The 27063-nt window shown below is 38.2% G+C and overlaps 1 protein-coding gene across 2 annotated transcripts in view; it reads left to right on the top strand.

The window, feature by feature from the left end:
• The first annotated feature begins 206 nt into the window (after positions 1 to 206).
• STAT4 (signal transducer and activator of transcription 4) overlaps positions 207 to 27063 on the top strand; it is a 140236-nt gene continuing 113379 nt past the window's right edge. For both annotated transcript variants that reach the window (XM_027866177.1, XM_027866176.1), the window contains exons 1-3: positions 207 to 509; positions 2694 to 2824; positions 4082 to 4226. In XM_027866177.1, coding sequence (XP_027721978.1) covers positions 2697 to 2824; positions 4082 to 4226 — 273 coding nt within the window. In that variant the 5' untranslated portion in view covers positions 207 to 509; positions 2694 to 2696. The remainder of the gene's footprint in view (positions 510 to 2693; positions 2825 to 4081; positions 4227 to 27063) is intronic.

Consider the following 27063-nt stretch of genomic DNA (forward strand, 5'->3'; position numbering starts at 1 on the left):
ACCCGTGGCCAGAGTCTGACTACGGAGGATCCGGGGAGTCTGGTTCTGAAAACACAGGAAGTCAGTCACTGATGCTTGGACAACAGAAAGACGGTAAACTGCCTCTAGTGGGCACTCTGGCAAGGAAGTGAATGAGGGAACTCCCTTTTGGGCAGCCTCATTGTCCCTTCCCCTGCCCACAGGGAAGGCATAGAGCCGCACTGTGTGGGAGAGGAGAGAAGAAAGCTGAACAACAGTATCTTCCAAGCCCGACTACATTTCTGCGTTTGAGCATTTCTAGAAAAAAGAGTGGGTGGGAGCAGGACCTGAGTAAAGTCCTCAGAGGCTTCGACTGTGACGTACAGGAAAGCCTCAAGTGGGCGGAGAAATGTAAATCTCTTTATTGAAGGAGCAGGGGCACCAGCAACTTCAGCCCAGAGAGTAAGTGTGGTGAGTGCTACTCAGTCAGTCATCTGGCCTGTGCACAGACTGCGATCAGAGCCAAGGGAGAGAGAGACAGACAGAACGGAGTAAGTAGACCAGTGACTGTTGTCATGTTGCTTCTCAAGAGGAGGAGCTGGGGAGCAAGGAAAGGGCTTAGAGCCAGTCAACCTACCAAGAGTAGGGACCCGAGTTTGCCGAAGTCTGCCTTTTACAGAATACAGCCGTGGCTGCTTTGGATAAAGGTGCTCTTTGGGTCTGGGGCTGCCCTTTGGCCTTTATCAGGACGAGGGAATGAGAGAGTTGTGCCCAAGGTCCCATGGAAAATTCTGATTTCTGAGAAGGGAGTGAAAACACCCAGCCTTCTGCCTGGAGGGAAGTGTGAACCCAGTGATCAGAGGGCCGCTGCCCTAACTGCGTAGAAAGTTGTCATTCATCTCAGTACCCCATGGTACCATAGAGAGTTTCCTAATAGAGAGACAATGGGGCCTGATGTGACAGGATTGCCTTTACTCTCCGCTGCTGCTGAAGGGTAGCCCCTCTTTTTTAGTCTCAGCTGTCTGCCCAGGGGCTAAGATTTAAACTTTCTAGGAAGATGCAGTCACCCACCACCAGAACTCCAGTCTTTTTATACTGCATATTTGGTTATGCTACATTAAAGCCACGTGATGTAGTGGTAGAGTGGAGACAGTGCTGGATTTGGAACCAGTAGACCTGGCTTCAAATCCTGGATCTATTACTTACCACCTATACAAAAGATGACCTATAAAGCCCCTCACTGATAGCTCTAAATCTATGCTCCTATGTTCTATCATGTGATATATGGAGCATGTTTCCCATAGTCTCAAAGAAAACCTCTAAGGCATCTATGATGCTTGCCTGGTCTTGCCTCAAGTGGCAGAGAACCAGTGCTGGGCCACCACTACCCCCTTTCCTGAGAAAAGCTCAAAGAAGTATGTGTCAAAGACAGGACCTGAAACCAGGTCTTCTGGGTTTTGAGACCAGCTCTCTACTCACTATACCATGCTACATCTACCATTTTCAAGGATACTGGGTTTTGAATAGAATTTAAGTATTGCAACACATTCAAATATATTTTATAAGGAACCACTTTGAAGACTGTGCCAAGTGATAATGCAAGGTGTTAAATCAAAATGAAAATAAGTCACCAGATCAGAATTACATTTTGATATTCGGAGACTTGAAGGAAACAATAGCTGTGAAAATATATAGGCAAAATGAGCTGACAGTTTAAAGGAAAGACCAAGAACAGGGAAGTTCTTCATGGAACTCAGACTTAGATGGGGGAAATGAGAAACAATAAATACCCAACTGCTTATTGGATTGAATTAGATCTCCCTCAAAGGGTTTAAAAATCATACAATGGGAAAAAGACAAATAACTATAAAATGAATATAAATTTATATTGGTGAAGACAATAATTTTGAGTGCAAGATGTGGAGAGGATATTAGATGGTTGATTTTAATCATTGAAAGCTTCCTGGAGGAGTTGGTGATTAAGCTTCAAATTGAAGGCAGGGAAGGATGTGGTTTGGGGGCCAGTAGATGAAGGCTGTTCCATGAATTTGGGTTGACTCAGGTAAAGAGTCTGTTGTCAGGCTTAAGTGGACTATTCATATCCCTGTACTGAAAATATTCCTTCCCTCCTAAGTAGAGGGGTGAAAATGGAAAGAAGAGAGACTGTTGCCAAAAATAAGGATATATGACTCTCCTCAAAATTGGGGAGGGGGTGTCAAATGTCACAACTATTGACAAAATTCAATCAATCAATCAATATACATTTATCAAGTACCTGCTATATGCTAGGCTTGATGCTTAGCAGCTGGGGTTACAAAAAGAGGCAGTGGACAAATTCCTGCCCTTAAGGAGAGGAAACAATATATACAAAGCAAGCTATTTACAGAATAAATAGGAAATAATTAACAGAGGGAAGGCACTAGAATTAAGAGGGATTGGGAAAGGTTTCTTTTGAAAGGTGGGATTGTAGTTGGGACTTAAAGGAAGCCAGGGAAGACAGCAGGTAGAGTTGAGGAATGAGAGTATTACATACCTGGAGACCAGGCAGAGAAAATGCCCTGACCCAAGATTCAAATTTAAACATTCAAATAAAATTATATTTATTTCTGAATTCATTTGAGGTGTTATTTTAACTTTGTTTGGAGGGAAATTTGGGAGCGTTTAGGTGAATCCTTGCCTTTACTCTGACATCTTTGTTCTGCCTCCAGTAAAATTCTATTTGCATCCTCTTTTAGATTATGTCTCAGTGGAATCAAGTTCAACAACTGGAAATCAAGTTTTTGGAGCAAGTAGATCAATTCTACGATGATACTTTCCCCATGGAAGTTCGACATCTCCTGGCCCAGTGGATTGAAGGCCAGGATTGGTAGGTTCAAACATTTTTCTTGTTCTTAGGGATTGATACATGAAAGCTCTATTTTCTATCCTTATGGGTTTCTGGTATGGTCTGTTTATGAACTCTGAAAATGTAGTTGCACCTTTTTAAGCTTAAAAAAATACTTCTCACTTATTTAGAATGTGGTATATTGTCTTTGGAGAGTTTCATCCAACATGTACAGAAAATCAATAGTAACAAGATTCCAACTGCTTTAATTTTCAAGGCAAAATTGAATAATTGCCTCAGTGGTTTGCTTGCTAAAAAAAACTGAAGAATAAAATAATTTATTTTTTTATTGTTGGCCACAAATGTCTCTTGATCAGAAAATCAAAGACTTTCTCATAGAGTACATGATTTTCCTAAAGCCTGGTGCCTTCTTGGGGAAAGAGGAGGAGATTCTGAAAAGCAACTTTCACCTACCCACATTTTTTGTTGTTGTTCAATGGTTTTCAGTTGTGTTTGATTCTTCATGATCTCATTTGAAGTTTTCTTGGCAAAGATACTGGAGTGGTTTGTCATTTCCTTTTCCAGATGAGAAAACCAAGGCAAACAAGGTTAATTGACTTGTCCTGGGTCACACAGCTAATAAGTGTTTGAGGCCAGATTTGATGAGTCTTCCTGGCTCCAGTCCTGGCACTCTATACAGTGCACCACCTAGCTGCCCCAACTATAGTTAGTTAATTAGCAAAATGCAGATCTATCACCTCATTTTTTTTCTATCACTCATTTTAAAGAGTAATTTTGAAAAGGCAAAGAGAAAAGAAAGAAAAGAAAAAAAAAAAGAAAAAAAACTTTTGAAAAAATGGCCAATGGCTTGACATATTTTTCCCCGAAAACTACTTAAGATTCTTAATATTGATTTATTGACTTTTTTATTTGCCTGGGGGAAAGAATTATTTAAGATGCCATGATTGTTATCCATACTTAGTATATTATTATGCTATTTGAGCTTATATCACATCTTTGATGTCAGGTGCTATAAATACTTTATACAACAGTACCATCGGCTGCTTCTTTTTTCCTAGTGGCATTGATGGTCTGCCATAGGGTTAACATAAACAAAAAATGACCAAATATAATTAAACCTTTTTTCCACTTGACATGAAATTTAAAATTCTATGAAAGGCAAGCAGCTAAGCAAATGAATTTTTCAAAAAAGAGTTGATGTTTTCCTGTTGTGCCAAGCAGCCTATGCAAACCCAATCAAAGCTAAATACTATCTAACAATAGCTTTCTTTTTAATAGGGAAGCAGCTTCTAATAATGAGACCATGGCAACGATACTCTTACAAAACCTGCTACTGCAACTGGATGAGCAGCTGGGTCGAGTTGCCCAAGAGAAGAACCTGCTCTTGATACATAATTTAAAAAGAATCAGGAAACTGCTTCAGGTGAGAGCATCTGCCCTACTTCTCCTGATGGATATTTGGATTAAGTGTTGTTGTGAGTTTAAAAGTCAGAAATGTTTTTTTGAATGGAATTTTACTGAGATCCCATGATATAACACAGATGTGGTTTTGTCCTTTACTTTTATTTTTTAAATTTACTTTATTGGCTTAATTTTTTGTGGATCTGATTGATGGTATGTGGTTATTTAGTATTGACCTGAGGTAGGACAAGGCCTAGCATAAAAATAAAATTAATGTTTCCTATATTCCCAGAGAGAGCTGGGGAAAAGAACTGATATGCGCCAGGCAAGGTAGAATATTGTTATTATGCATTTATATATCCATATATAATACCTGAAGATTTATAAATCTCTTTAGAAATACTATCTCCTCGTTTGATCCTCACAACAACTCTGGGAGGCAGATGCTATTATCCCTATTTTACAGATGAGGAAGGTGAGGCAGACAGAGTTTAAGTAACTTGTTCAGGGTCACACAACTAGCAAGTGTCTGAAGCTGGAGATCTGCAAGGATTCTTATTACCAGTTCCTTTCATTGTCAAGGAGAGGGGAGCCCCTAAGCTTTAACTCTAACATCACAGTCTTGGATGTGCTTATAGAAGAGGCAGTAATACCACTAAGGAGAACAAAGATGGGAAAGTCAGCTAGATGAACTTTGAAGGAAACTAAGGATTCTATGAGGTATAAATGAGGAGGGTGTTCCAGGCATGGGAAAACAACCTGGGCAAAGACATGGGGGAAGGAGATGGATATTCTATACACAGAACAGCAAATAGACCAGTTTGGCTGGAATAACGACAACAAAAACAACAATCAGCATTTACATAGTGCCTACTACATTAGGCCTTTATAAATATTATATCATTTGATCCTCACAGTAACTCTAGAGGAGGGCAGGGGCTATTATTATCACCATTTTACATTTGGAGAAACTGAGGCACACAGAGGCTAAAATGACTTGGCCAAGGTCACACAGGAATGTAGGCTTCATGAGGAAGAGTAATGTACAGCAAGCTTGGAAAGGGAAGCTAGAATCAGATTAGGAAAAACTTTAAAACTCAGGAATATGTGCTCTATTCAAGAGTTAAGAAGGAACTACTCAAGTTTCTTGTCACTCAAGGGGGTGACGTGGTCAGAGCTATACTTTAGGATCAATTGGACTGGAAAAGAATAGACTGGAGAAGAAAAGGATGATACAGGGAGACCAATCAGGAGGCTGTTAAAATAGTCTGGACTAGAGAGAAGCTAGGGCTGGTGAGTGGAGATAAGGTTACTAATGTGATAGATATTGAGTAGGTAGAATCAGCAAAACTTGACAACTTTTGATTTGATATTTGGGAAAAGGGAGAGGGAAGAGGGGCGAGTGGCTCTGAAGGATGGTGGTACCCTCAAGAGAGAGGGAAGTTTGAGGACAAATAAGTACAGTGCAGTACAGTCTTACATAGATGCATATGAATGTATATGTCTATGTATGAGCATGATTATAGGTATCTAAGTATAGGCATGTGTATGTATGTCTATACATGTTTGCGTATGTGCATATATATACATACATATGTATATCTGTACTTAATTATAGCCTTCTTGAGGTGGGGAGGAAGGGGAAAAAAGAACAAAGTAAAAAGTGCACAGCAGAGAACAAAAAAAATCACAAGGAAAAGTTGGACAGTTCTGAATACGATGAGTCATATTTATCATGTAGGCTTTTGAAATGAAAATTTATTGCTGTATATTTTGAATCACCTCTTAAGTTCTGGCAATGCTTTCTTTTCTATGTTCCAATTCATCCAAGCTAATTTTCCTAGAACACTGCTACTAACATATAATGCCAATCAATCAACAACAAAAAACAAAAAATTGAGTGCTCAATAATAGCAGCTAGGTGGTAAAGGGGATAGAGCTCAGTGCCTAGCCCTAGAGTCAGGAAGACCTGAGTTCAAATCTGGCCTCAGACACTAGCTGTGTGGCCCTGGGCAAGTCATTTAAACCCTGTTTGCCTCAGTTTCCTCATCTGTAAAATGAGCTGGAAAAGAAAATAGCAAACCACTGCAGTATCTTTGCCAAGAAAACCCCAAATAGGGTCATGAGGAGTCAGATGCGACTGAAAATGACTAAACAACAACAAAAATAGTAGTTGACTTTTACGTAGTACCTTTATGCATACTATCTCATCTTATCTTCACAACAACAACCCAGTAGGTACTATTATTATCCCCATTTTACAGATACGTTAACTGAGACTGACATTGACTATGGTCATACAGCTAGTAACGGTCTGGAGTAGAATTTGCACTGAGATCTTCCTGACTCCCAGGCCAGTGCCACTTAGCTTACTTTACACTGTGCTGGTGCTCAAGAACTTGGATTGATTTCCTTCTAACTCCCCAGTCTAGAATGTCCTCCCTCTTTCTTTCTGAATATCCAGCCTAAGCATCATACAAAACCCAACACTTGTGTTATCTCATCCATGAACTCTTTCCTAGCTCCAGCAACCAGAATGAGTCCCCAGATCTGTCACAAACTGCACCCAACAAGTAACATGAAAGGCATCCTAAGGTAATTGGGATGTCAGTCAGTGGTGAGGGGGTGAGGACATTTCCCCATGGTGAAAGACAGGGACCCCAATATGCCAAATAGCCAACTATGGAGAGGATCTCTCTTCCGTCTCTAGAGAAATCCGGCCATTTGGTAGATACCTATTTAAGCTAATTCTTGTAAACCATAATAACAATAGTTGGCAATTATACAGCTAATTAAACTTTACAAGGAGAAGGAAATGGCAAACTATTCCATTATCTTTGCCAAGAAAACCTGTTATGGGGTCACAAAGAGTTGGACATGACTGAAAACAAGTGAACAACAACAAAATTTACAGAACATTTTACGTGTTATCTCATTTGACCCTCACTACAATCCTGAGAAGTAGCTGTTATTATTCTCATTTTACAGACGAGGAAACTGAGGTTGGAAGAGATTAAATGACTTGTCCAAAATCACATAGTTATTAAGTGTCTGAGGCAGGATTTGAACTGAGGTCTTTCTGGCTTCAAGTCCAACATTTAGCTTGCACAACATTTAGATGCCTAGGTCCTAAGCTAGTTGTTTCTTTACATTGGGCATCCAAGAAGCCTGATTCTTAAGGGGTAACCCACAAAATAATCTGATCCGTGTTTTGTGAAAGGGGGCTTAAAGAGGGCTTGTGTCATTTTAGAGCTGGAAGGGACCTTAGAGGTAAGGTCGTCCACACCCTTACTTTTACAAATGAGGAAAGTGAGGCCCTAGAGAGAAGTAACTTTCTCAAGCTCACAATGGAAGTCTCATTCAACTCCTAATGAAATTGAGTCTGAGTTAAAGTCAAACGGAGCCTGGCCCTAGGCTGACGTGACTCTTAGAGTTGGAAGAGATTTTACAAGCCACCTTTTCCAACTCCTTCATTTTACACAGGAGAAAACAGAGGCCCAGAGTTGGTGTCGGAAGAGGAGTTAGAATCCAGTTCTCCAGACTTCTCATCCAGATTTTTTAGTCGGGTTGTTAAATTTGCCAACTCCTTCCACCATGTCCTGGGAATATGGAGGTGCAAAAAGCCTGTTCACGTATGAAGTCCCTGGTCTCGTGACTTAGGCCAAGAAGCTAAACAAATTGGAGGGCCTTTGGTGTACCTTGGCCTTCATGCTCATCTCTACCCTCTCTTCTTTGCTTCTTTGCTCTTTGGGAAAGTTTAAGCAGTTATCAGAGGACTACATTTTCATGGGTGAAAAAATTCCAGGTATAGTGGAGACAGACGTATTCTCATGAAGGCAGGATTCATGACCCTAGACTCAGGGGATGGATCCTATCCCTACTTTGCCCCACTGGATGGGCCAGTGTCCAGGTCAAGATAGACCATGCTGAGGTGGTGGAACATTCAAAGGCCTGAGTATTTCTCCTTCCCTGTATTCCTCTGTAAAGGGGAAGGGATCCCACTCTATGGGTGGCCCATTATACTTTCAACTGGGCCCCCATCCTGGGAAGTATGAGAATCCAGGGAAACAAAACAAAGAGAGACAGACCCAATCACCTAGACTGGAAATGCAAAGTTTTCTAGTAGGTCAGAGGCATTGTATTCCCTTGCTTTCCCCCATTCTTACTCCATTTCTTAGGGCCTATCAGAGGTGTGTGTGAATGTAAATAGCAATTGTTTCTGTTTTGGCCAGAGGGTCTTCCCTTCCCAAATTGATTTTTTTTTAATAGGTAAAAGAGGTCATTCTTTACCTCTTTTTTTATCTATCCTTAAATGAATGTTGCCTCAGTCAAACTGAGACCTGTTAAAGACCTTAGCTTAAAAAGGCCAAGGTCTCCCACTATATCCAGAGCCATCTCCATACCTCCTGATCTATATCTGGCCCCTGGATATGGATGACTCTGGAGGAGAAAGTGAGGCTGGTGACTTTGCACTGCCCTCCCTCACTTGAATCCAATTCACTTGCATGTCATGGCATCACCTCCCTGATGTTTTGGTCCTCTTCCAGAAAGAAGGACAAACAACAACATAGGTGGGTGAGATGAAGGAAGGTAGGGTGGGGTCCTAGTTAGTTGCTGGGTTCCTACCTCGCCCCACGCAGTGAGAAGTTCTATAAAGTGGCCTTTTGCTAACTACTTTCTCACTAAAGTACCAGGGTCCTGGGACCTGAAATGCAGCCCATTCCTATCTCAAGGCCGAGTCACAGTTTGGGTCCACTCAGTCTAGGCTGTCCGTGGCACCAACTCCCTGAACACAGCTCCACCTCCATCCCAACACCAGTCTCTACCCCACCCAACAAAGCCACATCACACCGCTGGGTCCCACCCCTGCCTCCTCAGAGGAATATACTTGCTTTTCTGTGGTCCTTTAAATCTCCCACACTGAGGCAAATTTCTCACCCTAGGGCCAGGTCCTGTGCCCTAGTTACAATTCTGTTCTTCACACCTTTCTTTAAACTCCAAACGAACTGCTTGAGGGTAGAGACCATAGATAGGGACACACTTCTTTTTTATCTCTTAAAGAGTTTTTGTTGGCAGATTTGCTTTTGATCTGGTGTTTCTGAAGATTTCATATCATAAAAGACAATTTTGAAATTAGCACAGTACCTGACACAAAGTAGGTGTTTGATAAATGTTTATTGACTGATAAATTAATTTATATGAATAAATATTATTTTCCCCTTATCAAAACATTAATGATCTTTTCCTTCTCTAATTTATTTTTTTTATCACCTGGGATTTTAAGCAATGTTAACTGCTACCAACAACAGCAACCAAAAATGGCATATAATATTGTTTTCAGGGATTGAAAATAAACAAATCTAGGATGTATTTATTTGGCTTCTTTGGAAGGTGATGCATTTTCCTCAATATTGCTAAGTCACTGAGTAGTCCACCAAAAATTGCATTGTTTAATGCATTAGATTCATGTGTTTTCCTTTGAATGGATTAGCATGAGGGTCTATCTGTAGAGTACTTGTATTTTGAGGTGCCATCTATTAGACAATGAATTATTTATAAAAGCAATGTTGTAAACATCAGTCTAACTATAATCTTAATTCTGATCTTTAAGATAAAAAGATTTCTACCTTTAAAATGATCTCTGTACATTTCTATTACAAAAAAATTATGTTGTTAATATCAAAGCAGATGGTCAATTACTTTTTTTTTTTAATGAAAAGCTTGTAATAGAAATGCTAACCATAGGTTAAATAAGACTTTCACTATTCAAGTTGACTGCTGACCTTAGTTTTCATTTCAATTTTTGTACAAAGATGTACCAAATACCTTCATATTGTACTCACCTTCTGTTTCCTATGCATAGCTAGCCTAACAGGGGTGGGGAACCTGTGGCCTTGAGACTATATATGGCTTCTAGGTCCTTGGGTGTGAGCTTTTGACTGAGTCCAAGTTTTATAGAACAAATCCTTTTATTAAGGAGATTTGTTCTGTAAAAGTCAAATTCAGTCAAAGGGCCACATTTGAGGACCTAGAGGGCCACATGTAGCCTTGAGGCTGCAGGTTCCCCTTCCCTGGCCTAGGCTATCGTTTGACATCACTATTGTGGCTGGTTTCTTTCTCCCATGGAAAAAAAATTAATGACAACTATCTTAATTTCTAGAAGGGGGGATTCAGAGCTGATTCTCAGCAAAATTTTGAAGTAAGCGAAGTTAGACTTTGGCCTCCTTCTCCTATTCCTTTCTGGGCCCCTCTGTCCCTCCTGCTTCTCCCTCTATTCTCCCAATCCACCCCTGCAATAAACAATCTTTCTCCAAGAAACTCCGTGGCCTCCTGCTGCCATGTGAGTGCCTCATTCTGGCACTTTACTACTATAAAAGATTCATCCTAGGCCACGGACCCTCAAACTTCAGCTTTCTAAGGAATCAGTTCTTTCTATGAACTGACCCTATTAATAGAGGTGCTAATAGGTGGCCTATCAGGTGTTCATATTTTTGGCAGATGGGGATGTCCCAGGAAGAGTTATTATAGCTTAAAATTAAATACCGGATGACTTTCCATTGTTTGAGATGTCTAGTTGCCGTGGGAGTTATGACTTCTCAAGTTATCAACATGGCTAAACTACAAAGAGCCATTTTTCACTTGAGACCTTGTATAACACAAAACACATGGCCTCGTTTCCTCGAGTAGTAACAAATGAATGAAGAAGAGATACAGACAAAACAAACTGCATATTTGTTTTGTAAGTCCTCTGATGAATCTGTGTGGATGTGGTTAAGAATTGAGAGATGAAATAATTCAGCAGTAATGACATTAAAAATGGAGTACTTTATTGAGTAATGAGAAGATGCACAAACCTTGTTGGGTCTATCATGTGTGATATTACCTTAAAGTGATTTTAGTATCAGAATCAATCCTGGGTGCCCCAACATAGCTTCCCACCAATGCTTTCACTAGGCATTTCTCAAATACCCTAAATATAATAGAAACCAACTAACTACAGAGACAAAAAACCATGAAGAACTATCTTCAGGAATAATGAGGCTAATTCATCATAAAAGCATTCTTTATGGGCAGATAATGAAATGAATCTAGGTTTAGAAACTAATTTAGACCTTTCATAACTTATAACTTGAATTATTTAGGCTTATTTCTCTTCTGTAAATCCTCTCTACACCCATTCCCAGATACAAATTAATCTGGGGAACCATGTTTTGAATTGTTCAGTTTGACCAACCTCAAGAGGCTGTCTGCCATGTCTGGAATATTCTCCCTGCTCTATTCTGACTGCTGACCTCCCTGGTTTCCTTTTAAATCCCAACAAAAAGTCCCACAATCTGCAGGAACTCCTTCTAATTCTAGTGCCTTCTCTCTTTTAATTATTTTCTATTCATCTGGTATTTAGCTTGTTTTGTATATATTTGTTTGCATGTTGTTTTCTCTCTTTTGTTTTTAATTTTTTTTTAGGCAATTGGGGTTAAGTGACTTGCCCAGGGTCACACAGCTAGTAAGTGTCAAGTGTTTGATCTGAGGGCAGATTTGAACTCAGGTCCTCCTGACTCCAGGACCGGTGCTCTATCCACTGTACCAACTAGCTGCCCCTGCATGTTGTTTTCTCTATTAGATTATAAGCGCCTTGACAGCAGGGACTATCTTTTGCCTCTTTTTGTATCCGCAACACTTAGCACAGTGCCTGGCACATAGAAAGTGTATAATAAATGTTTATTGATTGACTGATTAATTGATTAATGGGATTGAGAAAAGCTCCCTACAAGCCGGTGGAATTTGAACAGAGTTTTTCAAGAAAGCCAGAGAATTCAGGAGGTGGAGATGAGGAGGGAAAACATTCCAGGCAGGGGAGCACGCCAGTAAAAATGCAGAGAGTCAGGAAATGGAATGATCCAGTAAGAGCTAATAGGTCAGTGTAACTTGATAGAATGAGGAACTGAGAAATTATAGTACTTGAGGGAACATCAATAAGTATGTTGAAGTCCCCTCATATTAGGACAAGAATTGGGTTAAGGAGAAGGATGTTAGACATTGAACTGACTGAGGAAAGGTCAATGCCCTGGTAGTTGGTTTAAAAAAAAAATAAAGCCACCAGATAATATTAAATAGGTAGCATTTACAGAGCACTAAAGAGCTTTACATTTGAGTCTCACAACAATCCTGTGAAGTAAGTGCCATTAATACTCCCATGTTAGAGAAAAGCAAACTGAGATACAGAGAGGGTAAGTGATTTGCCCAGCTAGTAGGTGTGTGAGGCAGAACTTGAACTCAAGTCTTACTAACTCCAAATCCTATCCTCTATCTGCTGCACCACTTAGCTGCTTCAGTATCTAAATTGGCTGATAAAATTAAATAGCATTTACCACAAAGGAGGAAAAGTTGCTAAGCAGTGGTGATTGAGTGAGAATCTGAAAGTAGCAGTGGAGTCAGATATATTCCAATCACCCCAACATGACTAGTCAGTTGGGGTATGAGTGAAAGTGCAGCTAGTACTGGAAAGTGTGGCCAGGGATGCAGTCTCAACAGGAAGGAGTCAGGTCTCAATGAGTGCTAGAAGATAGAAGGAGAAAGGAAGGGAAAAGAAGGAGAGAGGAAAAGTTTTAAGATGAAAGCAAGTTTGTTAATTATGGAGCAGGCATTCCAGAGAGTTCTGTGGGAAAAGTGGGTAGATCTGGAATGGGATTTGTTGGGGATAGGGATGGGAAGAAGGAAGTGGGCAGTTGGGGATAGGAAATGGGGTTTGCATATGCGGTCAAAGTAAAGATCTATTCCTCTAAGAGGTCAACGAGCTGAACAAATTATAAAAATAAAGGCACGGGAATAGTTGCATAACTCCTGTATTGACAACAAAAGTTTATTTGTCCACTTATAAGAAGTTCCATTCTGTTACGACACTGTTCTTGGCTGGTGAAAAACTGGTACTCAGGACCATCTGGCCTTTGCAGTGAAACATAGCTCTAGCACTGCGAAATGAAGAGTCTGCTGCAACAAACAGGAATCATGTTTATCATAATGTCCTAGCCCAGACTCAGAAGTCAGCGACTGTTTATTCTGGGAAGTATTTTATGCTTTTGCATCTATCATCACAGAAGACCTTCTTCTAATAGGTAATGAAAGGATTAACTTTGTGGAAGAAATAAGTGACTTCAGAAGACTTAAAGTTTTGGCTTTTTTGTTTTGTTTTAGAGAGGTACATTCCCTGGGGTGGAATAAATACTGGTTGAATTGACATGGTGAGGGGCATTATAGCATAGAGGATAGAACTGGTCACAAAGTCAGAAAGACCTAGGTTCAAGTGTTGCCTCTGACACATATACTGACCATGTGATACTGAGCTCTAGGCAACTCTCTGACACTCTAAGTTGCAGACAGGCTGCTAACTTGCATTGGTATAGAGGGTTTCTTCACCTGAGTGTCACTTATACCAAATGAAATTGCAGGTCAATTCCCTTTTCCTATTGACATGGCAGACAAATAAGGTGATCCTGGAAATTGTGATTTTGCATTTCTCGTTTTTCTCTTGGATAGCTGATTGACCAAAATGATGTAGAGTTTCCTTGAAGTCTTTTTTTTTTATGCAATTGGGGTTAAGTGACTTGCCCAGGGTCAAGTAAGTGTCAAGTGTTTGGTCTGAGGCCAAATTTGAACTTAGGTCCTCCTGACTTCAGGACCAGTGCTCTATCCACTGTGCCACCTACCTGCCCCTTCCTTGAAGTCTTTTAAAGAACTGATTCTCTGCTATTGCCGTGATCAAGACATATCATAATAGGTAATATCTAGAGTCCTAAACAGCATGGTGTTGATGAAGCAATGAAAAATTCTATGGGGAACAGAAATTCCAAACCAAAAGTATAAAATTTGGAATGCTGTTGGGCAAGTGATAACTACTTGGGCATTAGAGAAGCATCATTGAGATTGAGTTGTAGATAAACTTGGGCAAAGTCAAGTGTTACAAAGACTTTTCCCTTAGAATAATAAGGAACTGATTGACCATAAGTATGGGATACTCGTATCTTACAGCTTAAGTACCATATTAATAATGTATTTATAGTCAATACAGTCTATGGTAGGTATTAGGGACACAATAATCTAGGAAGATGATCCAAAGTCTTGAATTCACATTTCTCTTCTCATACTTACATAGTTGATATATTGAAATTATGTAGATTTTCAAAAGGAAGGAAAAGATAGATTCTTGAAACCTGAAATTAAGCCCTAGGTAAACAAAAGAATAGTAAATTAAAAGATGGTTTGTGGACAAGTAAGAAAGAAAGCAGTTATTACTGGGAACTACTAACTTGACATGTGACGTTGAACACATCATCTCATCCACAGAGGACATTTTCTTATATATAAAATGAGAAGATTGGATTAAATTATTCTAAGTTCTACTCAAATACTACAATTCTATTTTTGGGTCTTTGGTTAAAAAAAACAGCTTTGTTACTCATTAAGACCCTGTCCAGATATAACCCTATACTTCTATGATCCCCTAGTTTATTTTTCAAAAGCTTTTTTTTATTTGCAAGAAGCTTTTATTCAGCTCCTTCAATTTTCAAGTTGAAGGTTTGCACTTTATCCCTTCAAAAATATTTATTATAGGCATCTTCTTTGGGATTTTCTCCATTCCTTGGGATTTCTAGAAGTATTCCCATACCCCATGTAATGGTTCATGGAAAGGTATCTTGAAATCTACATTAAACTATGATTGGCTCATGGCTACCTTTCCTCCTCAACTCTTTGATAAATTAAATGAATTCCTAGTTGGTATAGTATGGGAGTGTTTGAGCTAAAGGGACTTTCTCTTCAGTCATTATTCTCAACAGTCTACCTGGGGCCTTGTAGGGAGAAGGAAAAGGAATGTTGGAACTCTCTAGGTCCCTGTAGTAAATGGGCAAGGTAGGAACAGAGGAAAGTAGGCAGAACAGAATAAAGGTGCTCTGTGGATTCCCTTGTATCTGTTAACAATAAAAAAGTCAGGTGACTAGACCCCCCCCTCCATATCCAGCAGGGGGTACTCTTAGCCCAGGTTAAAAAATGTGCCACCCCTCAAGGTGCTGGGACTTGGGACTGAGTGGAAGGAGAGGAGAAGAGGTATCTTGAGAGGGGCTTGGTGGCTTGGTTTAAGTCAGGGCAGTCCCATCTTCTAAGATTAGATAGAAAAGTAGTGGCAGAGCAGGGTAAGGGGAGGGAAGGTGGCCTCAGGCACCAGCCAGAAAAATGATGGAAGTGAGGTCAACAGAACAGTGGCCAAGTCCCTCTAACTCCTTCCTTTGTCCTACTATGAGACTGGGTTGAGAAAGCCACAAACTTTCCTTTTCCTCCTTAAAGTACAATCTCTCCTTGCAACTGACCTCAGAGATGCTTGATTTGACTTTAATGCTAATTAGCTATTTATTAATGCCTAATTACAATGCATAACAAAAATAATGTGCCAGATTAACATTTTATCATTTTATTCCAAGACCTAACTTTGTTGACACATGCATTAGATCTTCACAGCTTATTGCTTATGCAGCATTGTCATCAGTTCAGAGAGAAGCTTTAAGTTTAAATGCTTCAGTCATTTTTTATTTATACTTGTACTTTATTTTAACATTCATTTTTTAAAAACTTTGAGTTCCAAATTTTCTTTCTTTCTCCAGTCCCTCTCCCCTCCATGGAGAAAGCAAGCAATATGATATAAATTATGTGAAGTCATGTAAAACATCTTTCCATATTAACCATGTTGAAAAAAAAGCAAGAAAAATAAAGTGAAAAAAGTATTCTTCAGTATGCACTCAGAATTCATCAGTTCTCTCTCTAGATGTAGCTAACATTTTTCATCATAAGTCCTTTGGAATTGTCTTGGATCATTGTACTGATGAGATTAGCCGTCTTTCGCAATTGATTATTATTACAATATTGCTATTACTGTGTACAATGTTTTCCTGGTTTCTGCTCACTTCATTTCGTATCATTTCATATAAGTCTTCCCAGGTTTTTTCTGAAACCATACCCCTCATCATCTCTTATAGCACAATTATTCTATCCCAATGCTATATCATAACTTGTTCAGCCATTCCCCAATTAATGGGTATCCCCTCAATTTCCAATTCTTTGCCACCAAAAAGAGTTTCTGTAAATATTTTTGTACTTATAGGTCCATTTTCTTTGATTTCTTTGGGATATAGACCTAGTAGTGGTATTTTTGGGTCAAAGGCTATGTACAATTTTATAGAGCTTTGGACATGGTTCCAAATTGTTCTCCAGAATGGTCGGACCAGCTCATAACTCTAACTTCAGGTCATTAGTGTCCCAATTTTTCCACAACCTCTCTAGCATTTGTCATCTTACTTTTCTGTTATGTTAGCTAATCTGATAGATGTGAGGTGATACCTCACAATTGTTTTAACTTGCATTCATCTAATCAATAGTTATTTAGAGCATTTGTACATAACTATTGATGGCTTTGATTTCTTCTTCTGAAAACTGCTTGTTTATATATCCTTTCACTATTTATAAATTATTCTTATAAATTTGGCTCAAATCTATATATATTTGAGAAATGAGTTCTTTGTCAAACAAACATGCTGCAATCCTCCCACCCCCAGTTTCCTACATTACTTCTAATTTTGGCTGCATTGGTTTTATTTGCACAAAATCTTTTTAATTTCATTTAATTAAAATTATCCATTTTCCTTCCTGTGATTTTCTCTATCTCTTGTTTGGTCATAGACTCTTATCTACAAATCTGACAGGTAAATTTTCTGTGCTCCTCTAATTTGCTTATGATATCCCCTTTTATGTCTAAATCATGTACCAATTTTGACCTTATCTTGCCATTCAGTGTGAGATGCTGGTCTGTGCCTAGTTTCCACCAAACTGCTTTCTAGTTTTCCCAGTAATTTCTGTCCAAATAGTGAGTCCTTGCCCCAAAATTTGGATCTTTGAGTTTATCAAACAGTAGATTACTATGGTCATTTACAACTATGTACTGTGTATCTAATCTATTTGATCAATAAGATCCATCACTCTATTTCTTAGCCAGTACCAGATTTCTTTGATTACATTTTGTAATAGAGTTCAAAATCTGGTACTGCTAGGCTGTCTTTTTTCACATTTCAAAAAAATCCCCTTGATATTCTTGACCTTTTGTTCTTCCAGATGAATTTTTTTAGCTCTATAAAATAATTCTTTGGTAATTTGATTGGTATGTCACTGAAAAAGTAAATTAATTTAGACATAATTGTCATTTTTATTATATTGGCTCAGCCTACCCATGAGTAACTCATATTTCTCCAGTTGTGCAGATCAGTATTTGTGTGAAAAATGTCTTGTAATTATGTTCATATAGTTCCTTGGTTTGTTTTGGAAAGTAGACTCCTAAGTATATCATATTATCTGCAATTATTTTAAATGAAATTTCTCTTTCTATCTCTTCCTACAAGGTTTTGTTAGTAGTATATATATATATATATATATATATATACATGTATATATTATATATATATAATATATGTATATATTATACATATATATGAATGCTGATGATTTATGTGGATTTATTTTATATCTTGAAACTTTGCTAAAGTTGTGAATTGTTTCAACTAGTTCTTTTAATTGATTCTCTGGGGTTCTCTAAGAACACCATCATTTTGTTTGCAAAGAGTGATAGTTTTGTTTCCTTGTTGCCTATTCTTATTCCTTCAATTTCTTTTTATGTATGTGTGTATGTGTTATTTCTATCAATAGCATTTCTAGTACAATATTGAATAATACTGGTGATAATGAACACCCTTGCTTTACCCCTGATCTTAGTAGGAAGGCTTCTAGTTTATCACCATTACAGTTATTGTGTGCTCTTGGTTTTAGATAAATATTATTTATCATTCTAAGAAAGGCTGCATTTATATCTATGCTTCTGGTGTTTTTAAGAGTCTTGTATTTTGTCAAAATATTTTTACTCATCTATTGATATAATCACGATTTTTGTTATTGATACCTTCAGTCATTTTTAAAAAAATAGATAATATAGCATTTCTATCTTCTGGAATTCTATTTTGTGAATGAAGAGTTATAATCATTTTTAGACATAGAACATAAAAGCAAAAAGCACCCTGAAAACTCTCCAGTACTGTATCTAAAATACACAGCATAAAGATCTCTGATTGCTTTTAAATGCTTGAATTGCAAATCAATGGGCATACTACAGTTGGTGATGCCTATATAATATGGCTCAAATTTCAGGTTAGACATAAAAACAAGGTGACTAAAAAATAATCCAGGGATATTCAAACCACCTCAACTTTTAAAAGATTTTTCTAGGGAGCAATACGTTAGAACATAGGATTTAGAGCTAGGAGTGACTGTAGAGGTCATTTAGTATAACCTCCTCAGTTTACAAATGAGGAAAATGAGGCCTAGAACCCAGGCTGTCTGATGTCACATCCAATGCACTTAGCATTGTACCATATGGTTTCTTGCCTTACCATCTCAAACTCTTCAGTGGGCAGTCAAGCCCTTCCATTCTTTGACCCCATGTTACCTATATAGCCTTTTCACCCTATCTTCCTCAACATGAACTTTCTCTCATCCAGAGAGGAGGTTAATTTCTTAATAAATATCATATTTAATTAATTATTTCTAATTAATTAATCTCTTTAAATGCACTACATTCAGTTCATTTCCATGTCTTTTGCACATGTTGCTCTCCCTTACCTTTCTCTTCTTTCTACCTGTCCAAATCCTACCCATCTGGCAAATGCCCAGATCAAATCTCATTGTCTCCACAAAGCCTTCAAAAATGCCTCAGGTTCACATCTCCATTTCCTTTCTTTGAACTCTTTTAAGCATTTATGAGAACTATACCATTTGGCCCTTGATTATATAATGATAAATTATAAAATGTAAAATTACAAAGTGGTATTCCTAAAGTATGGGTCTGCCCATACTTTCAGTAAACTCCAGTGGCTTCCTGATGCCTCTCTAGGCTCAGATATAAACTCCTCTGCTTGACATTTAAAGCCCTTTACAATCTGGCTACCTTTTCAGTTTCATAACACCTCACTCCCTTCATACAATGCTATCCAAACTGTCCTCCAGGTCTAATTCTCACACATGACATTACCTTTCCCGTATCTTTGCCTTTGACTGTCCCTTATGCCCATGTGGCACCAGCTTCAATAGTCTCACTGAAGGTGTTGTCACACAAAGAATGCATTAGCTCCTCACTTGGTTTCTTAAAAGCCCAGCTGTCTTCATAGTTCAGCCAAGTGTCACCATTTACAGAATGATCTACCTTATACCCCCCAAGGTATTAGTGCCTACTCCTACTGAGTCTACAAAGAATACTAGCAATATTAAGTAGGCTAGGTGGTTCTAGGTATCAGGGCTACCTACCTTTAGCTCAGATAATTAAAATGTGACTGTTTAACATTATAAGCTGTTTCATTAAATTTGATGGTTACATTTGACTGTTAAACATTACTTTTGGACAGAATATAACATACAAAAACTTATGCTATGTAATAAAAAAACATAATAGAACTGTGCTGATGAATGTTTAACAACTAGGTCTCCAAAACCACAAGAAACAATTTTAAGATGAATCAGCATTATTAACATTTTCTATATCACTTTTTAAGTCAAGAAAATAATCCAGAAAACAATAAATCACTCCTTGATTTGTAGTGTTTGCCAATTTTCAAGGTGCAAATGCTTACATTGAAAATTTAACAACTACTGACTCCAGAACATCCCTGATACACATGCACACACACATGCATATATATATGAATACATACATATATGCACACATCTATATATTTACATATACATACATGCATACATATATGGCATTAAAAAACACTTCCCTAAAGTTATTTTTGGTGTTTGATGGCATCTTTTGGCTGTAACCCTCCATTCTACCAAGCTAGATGCCTTAGTCTTCAATATGATATTTAAGGCTAAGGGAGCTATGCTATCATCCTGCACATGATACATAATAAATCATCAATTTATAACTAATTAAAGCTGCATCAGGAGACCTTTAAACAAGATGTGTTTTTCAGTGTTTGGGTGATAAGAGATTGTAGGTTGGGTAGTGGTCTTTCTATAGTCATTAACAACCTGTCTTTAAAAAAAAAAAAAAGGAATAGAAAACAACCTAAACCCTCCATTCATTAGAACACGTGACACGTGGAGCAGAGTGTTAGCTCTGTGGTTAGTAACCACAAGTGAAGTTCAAATCAAGAAGACCATTAGGGAAAACTTAGAAGGGGGGCAGAAGCCAGAGAAAAAAGCATCTGTCTCTTAATACCTTGACTTTTTTCTCTAAAGACATTTTTTGATTGACTGAAAATAAGAGCTAAAATAGAAATCTATGACTATTTAAAAGTTGAAATGTTTTGCTTTTGCTCAAGCCTGAAACTCACCTGCTGATGTTGGGTTCATCAGCTATGGTAGAATGTTTAATATATCAAGCTATAGTGCTGAATGTTTAATAAAGTTGAGAATTTAAAAATGTATTGCCTTTGCAATTTTGGATTGTTTTCTAAACGTAAGACAGGAGAGGAGAAGTTGGTCTGAATAAGTCTGACTTTTTAAGTTAGAGTACATCTGACCTTAGCTTCTTACTCATGCAACTTTCTCAGTTCACTCCTCTTCCTTCCCTTCTGCACACCACACACAAGAAGAATTATGGGGCCTGACCTAAACATAAGACATAAAAATTATTTCATTTAGCTGCTCTGTATTAACACTCAGAGAGCACTGAGTCGAAGGCTCAGTTGAATACTAGTTTATTAGAAAGTACATGGGCGTCAACCACATAAAAACAAATCTTTTACCAAAAGTCCCCCTAAACCTCAAATGATTTTCTTTGCGATGATAGATTGATACTTGTACCAATAATGCAAGTCACATCTCTACTTTTTGTTATGTGTACAGTTTCTTCTCTTTATCACACTTAATTTTGATCATTAAGTAGTTCTTTATTTCCAGAAAGAACATTGAAATCAGTCTTATATCATCTAAGACATAAGAAACATTCAAAACCAGTTCTCTCAGGAAAATCTTATTTCTGTACAAAAAAAAAGATTATAGTAAGTTCATTACTATATTAATTTCCATCTGGAAAGCAAATTTCTCAGATTTAAAAAAAATTTTCTTTTATTTGTGATGGATTTAATGTATCTAATTGGAGAGTTTCCTCTCTCTGCCACAGAACAGCAGGTGGGTTAAAAATACAATGAGCCACCTTCCTGGAAAATGCACCTGAGATTCCTGTTGATTTGAAAGCTCAAGTTTGGGAAAGTGTCATCCATTGCCCCATTGCTGTTCAGAGAGGATTACTAACTAGCTGCAGTGGGCTTGTCACTCTCCCTTCAAGAGTTTTCCAGGAAACATTATTACTTACATCTTTCAGAAAATGAGAGTATTTGAAAAGATAACGTCCCTTGCACTTTTTCAAGAAAAGGAGAAAACGATATGACTAGAAAGGTCCACTTAGCTCTGTGATCTTGAGGCCCATATAAGTGTTTTTCACATGGCAGCTCCCACTTGTGCCTCCTGGCTTCACTGGCTAGAGTTCCTGCCTCTTCCTCCCCCCTTCCCCAAAACACCGATCAATAAAACACAAAAGACCTTTGCTTTCACTGCTGCAGACCTTGGGCTGTCTCAGCCACAGTGGGCATTTACGGAGCTACTCAACCTATACCATTTTAGTCTGGTGGGCTGGGAGTTTGACATTCTGGTCTAGGTGACCTTAGGCAAGTCCCCTAATATCTCTGGGTTTGTTTTTTTCATTGGGAAAATTATAGAGTTTGCTCAGATGATAGTTATAGTTATGTTCCCCTCATTCCTAAAGCAGCATGACAATTGAATCAGACTGCTTTTCTTAAGATCAGCACTTTAGATTATCAATTAGGTGAGGAATTTGGGATGTGGGCTAGTGAAGGAGAAGTCAGACATCAAGAGCCCTAAAGTGGAGGGCATAGGGGGTTGGGGCAGCCAAAGGACAAGGTAAGGGGACTAGTAACTGGGAAAGAAGTAGGTGGGAGGGTGCTAAAGACATACTTCTTGACTATCACCATAGAAGGGTCTTCCTGAACTTGTGCCATTCTCCTCTGAGAGGCATCCTGGTGTTAGTTTGAATTCCATTTCTAATCTTTACTAATTGTGTTGTCTTTAACTTCTCAGAATGTTCCCTCATAAATTGGGGGTGATATTTGTAATACTCACATCACAGGGCTGCTATGAGGAAAGTCCTTCACATACCTTAAAGCCCAATATAAATGTGAATTATTTGCATTATTATTACCAGTGAACCAGTTTAACTCTACATTTCAATCTGTGACCTATAATGAAGCAAGAAACTCCAGGTTGGTTTGAAGTTCACTGAGAAGTTGTCATTTTTATCCCCAAGCCAAAAGAAAATGCAGAAAGGTCAAGTCTCCCAAACGTTCCCGTGGGGAAGAAGTACAAATTAAAGTCTACCATTGCTTGAGATACTATAATAGAACTGGTTTGGTGAAAACACTAGCCTGCTACTTAGTTGTTGTTCAGTTGTTTCAGTCATGTCCAGCTCTTTGTCACACAGCTAGTAGGTATCTGAGGCCAGATTTGAATTCAGGAAGATGAGTTTTCCTGACTCCAGGCTGGTCACTCTAACAACTTTGCCACTGAACTGTCCTGCTACTTAAGTAGACCTAACTTATCCTAACTCCTTACTGTGTGACTTTAGATAAGTCACATCATCATTCTATGTCTTATTTGTGAAGGCAGTTGTGTCTACTTATCACTTTAGGTAGTTTAGATCTCTTAGAACACTAATTTTGTCTTCTAACTATGCCTTTTGTTACTGGCCCATCAAATATATCATTTATACCAATGCCAAATTACAATCATCTTAATACAAAATTCTGATCATGTCATTCCACTTCTCAAACACTTTTGAGAGAAATTATTATTATGCCATTATATTAATAGGCAATGATTAAATTGGGCTTTTTTTTTCACTCTTTCTTCATTAAGGCCTAGCTCTTGTTAAAGTCATTCTCTGAAAGACATGACTGATTGATGAGATTACTTCTAGCTCTCAAGGAACAAGCTCTTCAATCTTAGGTGGGACCCCAGTGGGATCCCACCCAACTAGAAGACCTAACTTCTGTCTAGAATACAAATAAAATCTAGTTTGGGTAAGTCCTTACTCTGGATAAAGGAGCTCCATCCTTGTACCCCTCCATTAGAATTCAGGGTGACCCAGCTCATGAAGGAGAAAACCAGCCAGAGCGATCTGGATGGAGATTCTCCTGACCGGATTACTGGAGGCTGCTGATCAAGTCAAGTTCTCAGAGAGAGGAGCTAAAGACTTCTAGCCTACCTCCTCATTAAATGTCAACCAATCATGGTTGATTTTCACTTGTCAGGGGCATACCCTTCAGAAAGGTATTTAAGGCTCTCAGGGTCTCCACTGCGGTTTCTTTGGTTACTGAGAAAAACCACTGACTATCAATTTATTGATTGCCAGCTAGACTAATTAATAAATTGATTATTAATTACCCTTAAACTATCTCTCGAGGTTTTTCATTCATAGCACTTTCAATACCTTTCCATTGCTTATAGAATAAAATATAAACTTCTTGACTTAGACATCAAGGTCCACAATCTAGATCCATCCTATTTTGCAGACTTAGATCCAGCCAAACTGGACTGTTTGCTATTCTCTAAACATAACCTATGTTTTTCTGTATGCTTGCCTGTTCTCACATTGTTACCTATACTTGGCATGACCTACTCTCTGTAGTTTTCTGAATTTTGCCTATAGACATCCTCCTCATTCTTCAAAACTCAATCAAATACCATCTTCTATATGAAGCTTCCCCAGGTAAGAAGTAATCTCTTCCTCATGTGATCTCTTAGGACTTTTTTTATCCCTCTTACTTAATTAGAATTATATGTATACAACTCATCTTTCCTCCTAGATTACATATTATTTGAGAGAAAGGATTATCTTACTTAGTTTTTTATCTCTCTTCATGCCTAGTACAACACATACATATTGCAGATAATTTAATAAATATTCATTGAATAAATGAGTGAGTGAATGCAACCTATTAGCTATCCCTGATAACTTCACGTCATCTACAAAAGTGATAAGCATACTATTGTAGACATAAGCCCCTATAGGTAGTAAGGTTATGGGAGGAAAGGGAGGTTGACCAACACTAACATGTAACCTAAGAATGACCACCCCCTCAGCACTGACTTATTACCACACTTTTTCTCACCATCTGGAGCTCAAAGGTAATTGGAGGTATGGGCTACTGAAGAAAAGGTCAGGCCTAGTTAAGCCCTGAAATGGGGAGTGTAGGGAGTTGGGATATATTGGGGGTATATCTGCATATTTTCTTATTAATTACAACATTTTTCTTTTAATCAATTGGCTCCTAGTCCTTCCCCAGCTTATCACTTATTATTTATTCAATAATATGAAGAAACCTCTTTTCTCAGAGTTGCTCACCTCTCTCCATATATATAAACTACTAATCTCATAGGCTTAAGTTTCTAGCTACTCAATCTATTAACAGGGCAACAATATAATCAATTAATAACACTAGCATAAATAATTAATTACACTATTTTAATTGGAAAAAAGATCATAGCCAGAGTTACCTCTCATCATCACTTCTACTCTTGAGTTCTTTGTACTTTGGAAACATAATTCTCCCGTTTGGGTTCCACAGATATTGACCAAAGTTTCTCCACTTTTTAATTATTCACAATATAAAGATTTTTAGCTTTCTGTTTCCCCTTCTGGGAATGAGTTCTTTCTGTTCTCTCCTGATCTCTCTTCAACCATGAAAGAAAGTCTCTTCTAGTCTCTTCTAAAAGTCTCTTCTAAAACTAAACCTCTTTACCAAATAATTAAAACTCTATTTCTTTACAGATAGAAGTTAGAACTCATGTTCTCACAGACTCCTCAAAAACCACACTTAAAATTCATATTTTCCCCAGACTTCTTAGGAAACAGCAGCTAAATTTTTACTATTCAAGATGCCAAAGATTCTTAAAAAGACAGTAAATGTTTACATTTTCTCTGTAGAAGTTATTGAAACTGGGTTTGCACTTACTAATGTCTTCAGCTGAGTTTTTGATAAAAATGTTGACAAGAACAAGGATTATGATAGAGCCCTCCACTAAAAACCTCCTTCGAGAGAAGGAAGGCTTTATTATCTTCCCTTGAAATGGCAGAAACTGTTTTTTACCTTTCTTTATATCCCACAGTAGCACATACTAGGTACCTAAATCGCTTGTTGACTTGATATTAATTGACTGTCATGGGGTATAGTTGTTCAGACAGTTATGATATCACCTAGTTACGTTATTATCCTCCCCACATATCTTTGCTGCATCTACAAAGACATTGTGAGACATTTTGTCAAATGCTTTCTATGCCTTCTCTTCTTCAATTCAACATTGTCTTCCATGGTGCCTAATGTGTACAACCCATTGCCATAGGTACTAGGGATACAAGGATTAAAAATGACACAATCTCTGTCTTCAAGGAGTTTGTAATGTAATAGGGAGAATATGACATTTATACAAAAAAAGTATGAGACAAGCTTTCATACCTATTTAGGTAGTGCAAAGGTGAGATCTAGGCATGGGGCTATTACAAAAAAAAATCTAGAAATGAGAAATTGCTTTCAGCTGGGCATGCAGGAGCAGAACAAAGAAAGCTTTGTGAAAGAGGTATCACTTGAGCAGGATCTGGAAGGAAGAGAATTTCAGCAGGTAAAGAAGTAGAAGAAGAGCATTCCATCCATGAAGAACCACTTACATATATGCATGGAGATGGGAGAGCTCAAGACCAGACCAGGGATATCTATTGGTTCAAGTTGGTTGGAACACATGGCTCAAGAAGATTAGGTAGTCAGAATGTAGGGTTAGGGGCTGCTAAGAAATTTATATTTCATTCTTTCAGCAACAGGGAACCGACTGAAAGTTTTTGAATAAGGGAATGACATAGTTAGGTTACTTTGGCAGCTACATAAAGGACGGATTTCACAGGAAGAAAGCAGAAATTCCAGGCAGAAGCCTATTACAGTAGGGTAAGTGAGAGGCAAAAGTGTAAACAGAGAAGAAAGTATGGATGAAAGATACTGTGGAGGACCAACAAGCCTTGGCAAATAATTGAACATGAGAGATGAAAATAGAAGTCAAAAATGATTCTAATCTTCATGACAAGAGGGATAATAGTGGCGCCATCAATGGAAATAACGACGTTGAAAGTAGGAGTTTTGGGGTGGAGGGACAGCATGAGTTTAGTTTGAGATGTGTTTCATAAAGTGCTGGAAGGACGTTAGGATAGAGATGCATCAGACTGAGTTGGAAATGCAGCTCTGGGATCACAGGGGAGAAATTAAGGCTGAATTTATAGGTTTGATAGACATTAGCATGGGAGTAATAACTGAATCCAAACAAATAGATGCAATCAAGTAGGAAAGAGTATATGTAGGGAAAAGAAGGGCCAAGGCCAGAGAGGAAATTAGTCAGTTGTGATTTGTTCTAGGAACTGTTTGAACTCCTCTTTGTGAGCCCTGCCTCAAGTTTTTCTAACCCATCCTCCACACAGCTGCCAAATTGTTATTCCTGAGGCATAGATCTGACCACATCATTCTGCTACTCAGGAAACTCTACCAGATCCCCTTACTTCTAGGATCCAGTACAAACTCCTCCATTTGACTTTAAAAGCTTTTCTTTTTTTTCCCATCCTGGCTCCAACCTATGTTTCCAGGATTATTTTACATTGCCATCATACTGTGAGCTCCTTGAGAACAGGAACTGGTTTTTGCCTTTCTGGCCCATAG

Source organism: Vombatus ursinus, unplaced genomic scaffold, assembly GCF_900497805.2.
Source record: "Vombatus ursinus unplaced genomic scaffold, bare-nosed wombat genome assembly UNPS02014779.1, whole genome shotgun sequence".
Classification (NCBI taxonomy): Eukaryota; Metazoa; Chordata; class Mammalia; order Diprotodontia; family Vombatidae; genus Vombatus; species Vombatus ursinus.